At 43.1% G+C, this 13,438-nt stretch overlaps 1 protein-coding gene across 10 annotated transcripts in view; it reads right to left on the bottom strand.

Annotated features, from left to right (window-relative positions):
* The window catches only part of LOC110981472 (E3 ubiquitin-protein ligase XIAP-like), a 40,592-nt gene that overhangs the window by 914 nt on the left and 26,240 nt on the right, over window positions 1-13,438 (bottom strand). For 7 of the 10 annotated variants that reach the window (XM_087146205.1, XM_087146203.1, XM_087146202.1 and 4 more), the window contains 5 exons: window positions 8,894-9,116; window positions 6,383-8,313; window positions 4,847-5,043; window positions 4,320-4,464; window positions 914-1,279 (listed from right to left, as the gene is read on the bottom strand). In XM_087146205.1, coding sequence (XP_087002331.1) covers window positions 914-1,279; window positions 4,320-4,464; window positions 4,847-5,043; window positions 6,383-7,715 — 2,041 coding nt within the window. In that variant the 5' untranslated portion in view covers window positions 7,716-8,313; window positions 8,894-9,116. The other 3 variants (XM_087146204.1, XM_087146207.1, XM_087146212.1) reach the window with 3 other exon arrangements.

Raw genomic sequence — 13,438 nt, 5'->3', positions numbered from 1 at the left:
TTATTCATGTTGATTCTGCTGGGCCGGGTGAGTTTTCACTTTTTTCTGTTTTAAAGCTTCTTTAAAAATTCATAACTTCATTTACTAAATGTTTACAACCATCCATCCATGTTTACTAGACGTTCAGCAAGGCCTGCTGAAGTTAAAAATAGCCCAGATTGTGCGGTGTTATGCATTTTTCTTTTGTTCCAGAAACCGGCACAGTGCGCTGCTAACGGCTTTTCAATACGGACCAGATTAGCATGCAGCAGTATGGTATCGCTCATCACTGGAGTGCTTTTGTCCCTGGTAGTAATCCGCTCGCGCTGAATGCCACAAACAGTGGTATAATCTTTCAAAACAATGACGGATTTCCTCCGCTATTGACAACTGAAAAAATGTTGGAAATTCCCTGCAGCTCAGTCTTTTGGTCCGAGTAGGGTCTTTTGTTACAAGGCCCATCTCTTTTGTCCGGTTGTATAAAGAAAACAAACCCGAGACTGGGTCCCCCGGCAGTAAGTGGTTAAACAAAAAATACTGCCCTCTTTGAAATTTTACATGTACATGTATGTTTTGCTTGCCTCCTGCATAGCACAGAATTTTGAAGGATCCAAGCAGTTCTCCAGTGAAAATGCTGAATCAGATTTTAATGGTAGGATATGGTTTTATTTTCCATATTACTGTACATGTGTATCACAAAATTAACAAAAAGATGTTTAAAGAATGGCAAAAATGATACTTGGGATCCTGGTGCAAAGCAAATGTTTGCACAAGGTCTGGAATGAATCTTTCATTTCATTTCATTTATTCGTCAACAAATACTCCAGTCTTTTCAGTACATCTTCGTAAAAAAAAAAAAAACCTCTGACGACACCAGCTCCAAATTATCGTACACCATTTCCTACACTCCACATGAAAAAAGGCATATGTTTACCTGCTCCAGTGGTTCTGCCCTGTCCAGAGATGTGGTTGCCGACGCTCATGCTTTGTAGCTTCTCCGACAGCAGGCTCAGGTCGTCCCTCTTCCTCTCCACATGCTTGACCTGTTTCTCGGGCACCTCCTTTGTGAACTTCTCTACCCCTGTAGAGGCCCTACCCTTCTGTTCCTTCCCGTCCTCTCTTTGCCAGGTGCCGGCTTCTCTCTGCTCCTCGGCCTGCCACACGGCTTCCAGCAGGTCGTTGACGTTTTGGAACTCTTTCCCCGCCGTCCGGAGCTGGTTACCGATGACTTCCCTGACCAGGTCGGCATCATAGCCCATCTCGAGGATGTGCTTGGCCGAGCGGCTGTTCATGGCTTCATCTGAGGGAAAAAAGGTAAAACACATCTTACCTTCAAGCAAACTTGATTTCTCAATTCTGATTGGTCGATCCATGGCAACAAACAGTGTGATATTAAGTGTATTGCATGGTTCACATTAGACCCTGCCTAATGCGGTCTTCTAACTTCGCGCATTGCGCTATTTTTACATTAATAGCAAAAAGCAAATCTATAAAATTTACTGTAAATACAAGGTGGCGCGTTTGTGTTCATAACCAGAATGATGTGTTGACAAACACAGATGACCCGGCCCGCCAAGCCCATGCCTAATTCAACAACTTTAGTTTTTGACCACAAAAAAGATACGTTGTTGGAGTTACTGTGACCTTTACCCTGACCGTTCAGGCTGAAAAGCAACAGGCTTGTTGGGATTACCAACAACTTTGAAGTTCACACACTAAGTGTTTCTCAAGTTGTCATGCTAAACAGCTTTCTGCTGCTTTAGCCGTTGTGACCATGACCTTTCTGACCAAAATGCAACAGGCTTCTTAGGATTGCCCAAAGCAACAAACCCAAATTTGAAGTTCACACTCAAAAAAAATCTCGAGGTATGGCTTTGACAAGATTTCTATTATTTTTAGCTGCCTTGGCATTGACCTTTGACCTTTCAGCCCAAAATGGAATAGTCTTCTTAGGATTTATCACCAGGAGCAATCTACAAACCAAATTTCAAATTCATGTGTAATATACATGTATTTCTCAAATTATCACACTGACAAAACTATTTTACACACACAAGTGTGTATTTTCCTGCAACTGGGGACCCCTTATTGTTCCTCTTTTGTTTGTACGGGGACCCTCCGTCAATCGGGGACCTTATTGTCCTCTATTGTTCAAGGTCCCCGATTGAATGCAGAAACAAACTCACCCACACATACCCATTTTACATACAAAGTGTGGACTTTCCTTTGTTCTCCTGTGGTTAAGGAAACTTGAGGAAAATGCTCCTTTTTCTCTAACTAGGATAACTCCTTCGAGCTAGATTTTTGATGGTGATTCCCTGGACTGTTCCTTTTCATTTTGCCACAGATAACCTTGACCCCAAAATGCCTCTGAAACTGTTTTTAGAGGGGGGGAACATTGTGTGGACGTGTGCGAGTCCACACTACGCCACCACACCCTACATTATGTGGACTTCTTTTGTGCAGAGGTCCACACTATGTATGCCACGCCTGCACATACCTTCAGACACATACCTATAAAAAGGTTAAAGAGAAACAGCATGCCCTTTCCTTTTCATCCCAAGGCAATAAAAAGAGATTTGGAGGAACTACAGTATGCAATCTTACGGTAATAGGTTTGGGTTCCAAGGATTGGGTTCCAAGGTTTGATCGCCCTCAGCGCTCTGACACATGGTCCTTGTTCACTCTCCAGGGGCTCTGAGATGCATGCAATCGAGGCATACCATCATCTATTTGCCTGCACAAATCATCTTTTCTGTGATGGACCAATGCATTTTGCCTTGGTGGGATTCAGAGCTGCATTGGACCTGGATCTCTAACTTTGCAGCTGCTGTCTCTGCTAGACCAATAAGCTCAGGTCTGACCATGGAGTAACCTGATGCTCTAACTTTGCAGCTGCCGTCTCTGCTAGATCAATAAGCTCAGGTCTGACCATGCAGGGATCCGATGATCTAGCTTTGAAGCTGCAGCCTCTAGTAGATCCATAGGCTGCAGTTTGACCATGCGGTGACCTGATGCTCTGGCTCTGCAGCTGCCGTCTATGCTAGATCAATAAGCTCAGGTCTGACCATGCAGGGACCCGATGATCTAGCTTTGAAGCTGCAGCCTCTAGTAGATCCATAGGCTGCAGTTTGACCATGCGGTGACCTGATGCTCTGGCTCTGCAGCTGCCGTCTATGCTAGATCAATAAGCTCAGGTCTGACCATGCAGGGATCCGATGATCTAGCTTTGAAGCTGCAGCCTCTAGTAGATCCATAGGCTCCAGTTTGACCATGCGGTGACCTGATGCTCTGGCTCTGCAGCTGCCGTCTCTGCTAGATCAATAAGCTCAGGTCTGACCATGCAGTGACCCGATGATCTAGCTTTGCAACTGATGCAGTGCTAGACATATCCCTGTGCTGAAAGATGTGCTGGTCATTCACAGTGCAGCTCTGTCGAGGTCAAGGCATTATTCAGACACATCATGTCTTGGTGAGAATCCCCACTGCATTGTCCTGATGCTTTTTTAAGCACCAGCCTCTTGTTAGCGACAGCCTAGCTTTGAGGTGATCCATGAGCTCAGGTTTGACCGTGCAGTGACCTGATGACTGAAGTCTTCAAATGCAGCCTCTTGGACAGGCTCACGTATATCTATTTCTGAAGATGAGTGCTCCCTGCTCGACAGTGAAGCAAGGCTCTCGGTTAGACTCTTACCTGAGAACCTGATTGGAAAGTCATCCGCCAGGTCATAAAACTGAATGCGCCACAGAAAAATAGCTCAACTGCTGATGTGCCATTCACTGGGGGAATAACGCAGTGAATTGACAGTGAATTGAGGTAGAATCGGCATTAAACAATAGAAAGAAAATATCAGAGCAGTACGTGCTATGATTCAAATTCCGACATCTTAGGTGATTCCAGAAACTGAAAGTCTGAGGTTTACTTCTAACTTATCTTGACATGTTATTGGAGGTAATCAAATGTTTAATACTACTACTGTACCTCCCCCCCGGGCAAAGATTTCTGTCATAAATTTGATAAGCATCTCATTTCTGCTAAGCAGCTTCATGAGACTGGGCCCTATGCCCCATTCCTCTCAAGATATGAGGTTGTGTTCATTCCGATGAAAAAAATGATGCCGTGAGCCTTTGTGAAACAATCCAACTTAAGCAGGTATTATCAATGGGATGAAAATATGGAAATACTTTTTCCTCGTGCCTCACACTGCCACAACGGTTGTCTTTCTTTTTCGTCCATTTTCTCAGTTACAACTTACAATTTGCCTATCGTTCCACACCTAAGAATTGTTGTGAAGGCCCCCAAGACAGATAAAGATCTGACGACAGGGCACGTGTCTTACCAAGTGACGTCTCTGTAGCAGATATCTTCTTGTATAGCACTCCTGCCTCATCTCCGGGAGGATCCCTTGAGGAGGTTGACGATGATGGTGCTTTGCTGGCTGCCGGATTCACAGCTGGTGCAGAGGATCCACCTGACGGTGCAGCCTGCCATGGAAGAGATGTACTTTCTTTTAGCCTCACTAAGGTGTTTGTTTGCACAGCCATGAAAATTGGGTCCTAGACTAAAGGTCATGGCTCTACAGTGAAATTATGCACTTAGTATCGCCACTCTAACTTTGAAGAACTGGCTTAGAAATGTTGGTTTAGGCTTGTAAGCACAGAATTCTGAGACACTCAGCAACATAACCTAAAATTCATTGCTATACGGTGAATCACCTATGCATGTAAAGCTAGCAAGAAATTTTCTGCTAACGCACACAGATACAACACTTCTAGTTCAAAGCTCCATGTGAGAATGGCATTAGGCCCTTCTAACATTCATCCAACTTCGTGGCATTTAAGAAAATTTGGGTTCTCTGGGACTTACCTTTTTAACTTGATTCAGCTGTGACCTGTCCACGGGAAAATTACGGACCACGTAACTGACAAACGTCTGGCCTCTCTGCTGGAGCAACCAATCACAGACCGGGAACCACTTGGCGTGCTCGGTCCACGGCTCATCGGTCGATTCCCAGTGTTTGAGTCCCCCGCCGCAGTAGAAACACTTGGTGCTGTCCCCTTCTCCTACCACAAAGGGCAAACAAAGTTACAGTGCATGTACAGTGGGACTGAAAGGTGACAGGTCAGTGGAGGAACTTACATGTACAACACCAAGTGATCCCTGGACATTGCCTCATTTTACAATCCCAATGTACCATAACCACAACTACTATTGTTATTGATATTGCTCTTATCAGTACTGTAAAACTATTACTAAACATAGACCTGCTATAAACTTATTCCTTTTCATAAACTCCATGTTATTTTGTAAACGTACCACGATCAATATTACTAACTCCACGTAGCATTAGTATTCAGACTAGTACTTGTAAGAATACAGTCGAACCTCGTTAATAAGAGGTCCTTTGGACTTTGCAAATTACCTGTTATAACAGGAACCTTGTATTATTAGGAATGAAAGCAATGAACAAGAAAGGATTGGGACCTGACAATTTCCTTGTCTTAAGCAGAATCTTGTAGTAACAGTGCTCTTATTAATGAGGTTCAACTCTATAGCACTAACAGCACTACCTACCAATACTTGTGCAGACCGAGTGCTATTTGCTACTCTACTACAACTGCTATTAGTACTGTTACTACTGGTACTAGAATTCCAAAGCTTTGCATTCATTCATTTATTTATTTCTGATGACCAACAGCGGTTACCCGCCACTTACAGGCATTTATACGAGTATAACACTAACAGTACTACATGTGCTGACCCAGTACTATTTGCTGCTCTACAGTATTGCAACAGCTGCTACAAGTACTATTACTACTGGTACTAGAATTACAAAGCTTTCCATTTGTTCGAGTACCGGTATAGTACTGACAGTAATACCTACCAATACTTGTGCAGACCAAGTACTATTTGCTACTCTACTACAAGTGCTACTAGTACTATTACTACTGGTACTAGAATTACAAAGCTTTCCATTTGTACGAGTACCGGTATAGTACTGACAGTAATACCTACCAATACTTGTGCAGACCAAGTACTATTTGCTACTCTACTACAAGTGCTACTAGTACTATTACTACAGGTACTAGAATTACTAATAGCTACTGGAGTTTTCCACAACGACGTCACCATTACCAGTGCAAAGGTCAGTATTACAACACTAAACTGACAAGATTGATAGTGCTAAAACACAAGTCATTATAACACACCACTTCCTGGTTCTTTATCATGGTTGGCTGAAACACGGTCATGTGTGGTTCACTAATATGGGCTAGTACATGAATTTGGCATCAGCTTGACTAGACATGTGCCTTGTTCCAAAGACTAGTGTACTACTTCGTATTGTATTTAGAATAAGATACATTTCAAATTTTATAATAAAAACAATCATTCTTCTCTCACCTGTGAAGAAGAAGCCAGCTCGTGCCAGCTGCTGTGGTGTGATACCAAGGACTCCAGGCCATCCTTTAGCATAGGTGGCCAACCTGGCATTCTCTCCAACAAAGTCTGGGTACTTGGGCTTGTCCAGGACTCGGTTTGGGATCGGCGTCTGGTCCCACTGGCTCACGACTTTGGCGGTCTGAGGGAGGGCTGCTTCCAGCTGTTTGGAGAACTGTTCCAGAGTGGCGGCAAACCCGGATGGCTCCCGGTAGAGCATGCTCACTACATTGGAGGCTTGGAGCGGCGTGATGGGCTCATTTTTCACCTCCAGCCCCATGACAAACGGGCAGCTGGGAAAGTGCCGGGCGTGCTCCCGCTCAGGGTTGTCCTGGGGTTCCCAGTCACGGATTTTGCCAAAGCAGGCAAAGCACTGCACTAGGTCGTCCTTCTCAAGGAAGTAGAAGCCAGCCTTGGCCAGGTCCCGGGGCTCGATGGGGTGCGTCCGCGGCCAGGTCTGAAACGACAGGAGGCGCTTGTACTCACTCCGGAAGGTCAGCCGCATCTCGGACTCAGCAGAGTCGATGGTTGGTTGCCGGGTCGGATTCCCTTCACAGGTCTTCTGGCTCTCATCAAAGCCGCCGGCCTTGGTTTGTTTTCCAGCCCCTTTCTTCCCCCCTTGTGATGATTTCTTGGTCTCGTTTCGAGAGGCTTTGAAGAGCCCTGCCGCCTTCTCTTCTGCCCGTTTTTCTTCAGAGGTGCTGCCACTGGCTCCAGATTTGGATTTTTCCACAAGAGGAACATTCCTGTAATTGTGGTCACGTACAAAGGGGCACCTAGGGAAGTGTTTCTTATGTTCTCCCATTGCGGTGTCGCCATGTTCCCAATCCTTTATGAGTCCCAAACAGGCAAAACACTGCACTCGGTCCTCAATGCCTGTGAAGAAAAACCCGGCACGGGCGAGCGCATTGGCCGACACAGGTGCACTGTGTGGCCACAGCTTGAAAGTTGCCAGCCGGTTGACCTCCTTGTCCATGCCAAGGTCGGTGAAGTTGGGCTTTTCTGGGGTCACCGGCGTGCCATCGACCAAGGTGACCACGTTGTGGGACCCGACAATGCTGACATTTGAGCCATCAATGCGAACTTGACTAGCTCTGGGTGGATGATTTGTCCTCTTGCCAGCCCCATGATCACTCATTTTAGACTGAGTTATGAGTTTAGTGAGTGTTGACCTGATCTCCTCAGGGGACAGGGAATTCGGCGTGACCTTTGCAAGTCCTTCTAACAGTTGCTTTGGTTCATTAAGTTGGTCAGAACGAAGTCCTGACCAGCAGTCAGTGTCATCACAATGAAGCATATTTTTCCTTAGACAATCTTTTTTCAAACCTTTCAAAATAATACGGGCACCACATACACGAGTGAAACAACAAGGGTATAGACTTTTCAGCACAATGCTTCTGAATGGTTTCAGTGATCTGATTAGTAATTTCACATTTGTGCCTGCAATCAAAAGTTAAGTGAAATGTAAGCTTTAGTTTTGGTTTTTTGTTTTGTTTTCTAAGAAGTGAGATCCCACAATATGCACATATACATAGAAAGAATCTAAACCCTGTAAACGGAAAATGTCCCTGATTAGAAGATTGGACAGCTGTCGATCCAAGCGTAACTGCCCAATGGAGAGAGGCAATGAATGTCACTTGAGCAGTGCTGTGATAATGGGTTGCATGTCAGAGGTTGCGACGTCCACTTGAATATGATTTCAACTAAAAAGAAAATGTACACATGTGACTTCTCGTGTTTGCTCTCAGAGAGATGGTCATCAGTATCATTTCCTTCTGCAGATTCCTGTTCGGCGTTTGTGCAGGGTTCACCATGTCCATTTACATGTACATGTACATGTAGGCAGTCCGCCCATAGAGATTTTGAATAAACAGTTCGGCAAGACCACGGTTTGTCTGCAAATGAGAAAATAATTGGAAACATGTTGCTGATATACGTGTAAAACCACTCATGTTTAACAGTACCAGATTTTACAATCTGGATAGGGGTTTGACGAGTGAGGCAATCATCAAGATTTCCAACTTTGGGAGATTAAAAGCTGTGGAATAAGGGACAGCTGAGTGTGGGGAAGAAGAAAAGACTCCCCCTCCCCCTGACAACACTGGTCGCACGCAAACACCTGGTAATCACTTGCAGTTGTGCGGGGTATATACATACAGCATGTATAAAAACGTTATTTCAGGGATAGTTCACCATTCTTAAATTCAGATTGAAAACTGAGCCCTATATTCATGTAAACATAATCCCCCTTGAAGAAGTTTTATACTGAAGCCAAAAAATAGAAACGGCTGTACATGTACTTGTGTACAATGCTCGGGTAATTCAGACTGGTAGATACTGACAAAATATTACTGTTCTTAGCTAATGGACTTGCTTCAAAAATCACACAGCACAGATTTCAACCGTTTTTACCCCCCCTCCTTGACTCCAGAGGCTTAAAGTCTAATCATAATTGAATGAAAACTACCAGCACACCTGTTGTTCTGGTTCCTGTGTTCTTGTTCTCAGAATTGAAGGAACTTAGGAGTTCAAAACGACATATGATTTGAACTTCACAATACTTCCAATGAATTTTCTCTCGACGTGCTGATGGGCTGATCACATCCTCATCCTCAGCACAAACCTCCCCCCAAAACATGTCTACGGATGCTTGCTGGAAAGGACACTGATGACACTACATGTATATCCTTGCAACATTCTGGAAAACAGAAGGCATTTAATTACTCATGATCACTGTGTTCTATGGTACAGTTTACATGTACATTGTAAAAATGGAAGAAGCACTGACTAAAAATTGCGTATTCTACTAACAACAAACCTGTAAATAGTTATGGTTACAGCTGAAACTTGGCCGACTTTCTTTGACCCTTGATATGACACTTTTGAGTTTTAACCTTGTGTCCAATTTTTTTTCACAATTTAAAACCCTTCACGGCAGGGATCAGGTCAACTCGGACCCAAACCAACTCGGACCCATTCCAACTCGGACCCATGCCAACTCGGACCCAGGACCAACTCGGACCCACGCCAACTCGGACCCAGTACTAACTCGGACCCACGACCATCTCGGACCCACAACCAACTCGGACCCACGTCAACTCGGACCCACGACCAACTCGTTGGTCGTGGGTCCGAGTTGGCATGGGTCCGAGTTGGTATGGGTCCGAGTTGGTTTGGGTCCGAGTTGACTCGAAACCTCACGGCAGGATTATTTTGACGGCGACTGCTGGGCTGTGGTATACCCTGAATGGAGGGCTTTGTCCAGCAGCAGGCCCTATTGAACCAGTAGCTGTATGGTGAATAGACTGTATGTGGGTTATGCACCAATGCTCACACAACGGTGGGGTAGTAGCAGTCCTCCGTAGCGAAGGGATTAAGTGTGTAGTTTGGAGCCTTTGATGTCTAAAAAGGGCAAAATTCAGCACACACAACTCTACAAGGATATCGTGCAGTTTCCCTGCACTGAAGAAAAGTATGACAATGCACAAAAAATGAGTCTGAGAAAAATTCTTTGCATATTTTTCCTTTTAAGGAAAGCTAACAACTTGAACAACTTCTTAATCGCTGGTCAGATTGCAGACAACAGGAACTGTCAAAGTGAACTTGCTGGGAGACAACTGTTTTGAAAAAGGACTCATTTTGTGACTTTGCTAACATGGCTGATTCTGGATGAATTTTGATCAGTCTTATAAACACGTTAGTGCGCGTGCAAAAACTGAGCAGAAGGGGTAGTCCATAAAATACGCCTCAAAAAAGAACACAAATGTGCAACACTCATAGCAACCAGAAGGAAATAATGCAGACTGGACCAACTTTCTGAAGCATATTTGACTGATACAGATCATATCCCATACACTCTTCCACAATACAAACTGCATGCACTTGTGCAAAAATCATCAACATATCCTGCCGAGTATTTCACGTACATGTATCCTACATGTACATAGGCCTACAGTACCATGATTCCACCTTCAAGAAAAGTAGAGCAAATGTACATGTATATCCACGCATTTCTGGACTTAATTAAGAGAAAAGGATTGATTTTATTTTACTTGGATGCAAGCATGGAGGAATGAAAGATACACAAGTAATCACATGATTAGCGAGCACCAATGTGGACTTGCAAATAAGAAAAGTGTGTCAAAGAGTCAACCCGCACCCACCAGCACAGCTAAGAGTACGACACAATGTGCATACCCGTAATTGGCCTTTGACCATGAACTTTTTCTACACTGGAGCATACAATGTACATGTCCAATGTGACAGTAACACATGTATAATGGCCATCCTTTTCCAAATTTCTTTTGTTAGGCTAAAAGATACATTGACTGCATCATGGAGCGTGATTTGAACCTTTGACCTCTGGAATTGAACACTGTAACAGCTGTCCTGTGAACCACCCTCATACATTCAATTTAGTTTCACTATTCCACTCCACTAAAGATAAACCGACCTAAAACAGCACACAGCCCAGGCAGGGATCATGTTTTGTTGAAAGTACTGTGCATGTATTCAAGAATTTCAACTCATGCGTACGACACCACCATGGTCACTATTCAAATTTCAAATAAAATAGCCCCAGATTATAGAGTCAGTCTACCGGACTACAAGTATCTCCGCCTGGGTCTAGTAATATTTGCACTACTTCCTGCTTTTTAGCACTTGGGCCTATTTCCTTGTTTGCAAAACTCCTGACATGCCTACGCATGACTACCATAATCCTCTGTGACTAAAAATTGTTTCCTTGCTCAAAAAGGTTCGAACGTCAGGTCTTACACGTACATAATAACAAATTAACCTGATTGAAACTGGATACAAATTAATAGATTAACTTTTCAGGCAATCAGAAAATTAACAGAAAGGTTTTTAATACCAATTCTGGATTTAGGTTCGAGTGAAGTTGATTTGAAATTTCTTCAAGTTCAACTGTTTAAGCTGAGCCCCACCGCATAGCTCTAGCTGAAGCACCGAGTAATATTCAATGCAATTTTATGTAATTGTACATGTACATGATATAAATCTTGCCCAAGTTTCTTGAACAGAGTTCTCCGATCCATCCAGTAATCGCTGATTTGTCAATTCAATTTATGCCAGAGTCCTAACATGAACGGGGGTCTGGACAACTCGACCGTTTGCCCATGGCAAGTCGACTTGGGCCAATTCGACCGTTGAGACAACTCGACCGTCTGTGCATCAGAACGAAAGAGACACGTCGACCGTTAACAGACGACTTGTCTCAACGCGGTGAGACAAGTCGTCCGTCGAGACATGTCGTCCGTTCGTTAAGTCAAGTCCGCTTAGCTGTAGCCAAGTCGTCTGTTGTCAAGACGTGTGATGTCAAGTACTGGCTTCATACTATGGTAGGCTTTAACATCATTTTAATTCAAGATAATGTAGAGAAATAACAATGGTATATAGGCCTATTTTGTTGATGGATGGAGACCCCCAAGAACCACTGCTTGTTGAGTGGAGGCTCCATGGACACTTATGACAACACTACAGAAATCACAATCATTACCAATGAACTGCAAAATATATATTGACATAAAATGAGATAATGCAAACAATAATATGTAGGCTGTAACCTGTGATATATGACTTAACTGTTTGATAAATAGTTATTCAATAATTTATATTTATATTTAGCCTTAACCATAGAGGAACTGGCAACTTTTTTCAATGAATTATCGATTGAGCTCCACACATCTTTGGCCCCTCATCTTCTACAGTAGCTTTAGAAAATGCAATCGGGGCATGAGACCTGTCAAATTCATGACGTCTTGTAAAATAATTGTGGATTTCATCATGTTTTGTAAACAGTTGATTTAGGCAATTTGTTATGGTTGAGTTTGTGCATGAGGAAGCCCAGCTGATAATAGCTATCATAAAGTTTTAAAACTTCAGTTCAGACCTGTAAAAGAGAGAATTACTAGGTTGACGATAATAAGAAAAATAAGAGTAATTGTTAATAATACGCAGACCTTTTTTCTGTAATTTGAGCATTCAATTCAGATGACCACTACTACTGTTACCCCATGCAAGAATCCTGTTTATAATGTAAGGTAACAAGGGTATGATACAAAGTTAATACAATATTGTGAGAAAAGATTAATTTTAACTTTGAGATATTTACCTATGTTTCTTGAAATAACTGTAGAAATATGACTGATGTGTTTATTCTAAGTTAAATGTGTCAGTTTTTGTCATCTATAGATTCAAGTACTAGCTGTAGGCAGGTCCATTGCTAAACAACATACATGTATTCCCTTCAATTCAATCAAATTCATTTCTAACCTCATGACTGTGTCACAAAGTACTCGTACATCACTATGACTACAGAATATGTTACTCATCAGCAAAAACAATAAACACAGAATATTTGAAGCTGTATCAAAGACATCAATGTAAATAGAAAAAAAAGTGGGGGCATAAAATACAGCCTAAGTAGCAGAACACCATGTTATTTTATGATAGGATGAGATAAACCAAAACTGGAGTTGGGCAGATGCTGGGCCGGGGAGGAGCTGAGCTACGTCTAGGTCCCCCGTATAAAGAAAAAAGGCCACGCTATTTTTTTTAAAGCCACTCTTAGTTGAGTCGTCTCTAACGGACGACTCGACAAACGGTCGAGTTGTCCGAAGTTAACAGTCGAATTTGCAAACGGTGGAGTTGCCTGTCGACATCAATTTACATGTAGGTCTTATGTGGGTGGAGACGTGTGGGTAAATTTACCAAAACCCCATAAAACTAAACTTACCGAACATTATTTCTAATTATTCGTGTTCTGATGAATTGGATGCTTAAATTCAAATATTCAGGCAAAGTGGGCGTAAACGCACACGATACCTTTGAATTCAAAAATGCCCTTGGTAACGTTTTTTTTTAAACAACTGGAATTCCCCGAAAATTGCGACGCACCCATGTTAGCTGGTATCCGTAGGATAGAGTCTGCGTGGTTTTGAAGATAGGGCATGGGACCATTGCTGCTCAACCAAGATGTATGGCTGTTGTAAATTGTCT

Source organism: Acanthaster planci, linkage group LG15, assembly GCF_054643075.1.
Source record: "Acanthaster planci isolate LZ-2023a linkage group LG15, COTS_SCS, whole genome shotgun sequence".
Classification (NCBI taxonomy): domain Eukaryota; kingdom Metazoa; phylum Echinodermata; class Asteroidea; order Valvatida; family Acanthasteridae; genus Acanthaster; species Acanthaster planci.
The sequence above is the reverse complement of the archived record's forward strand: the minus strand, read 5'-3'. Positions and strand labels throughout refer to the sequence as shown.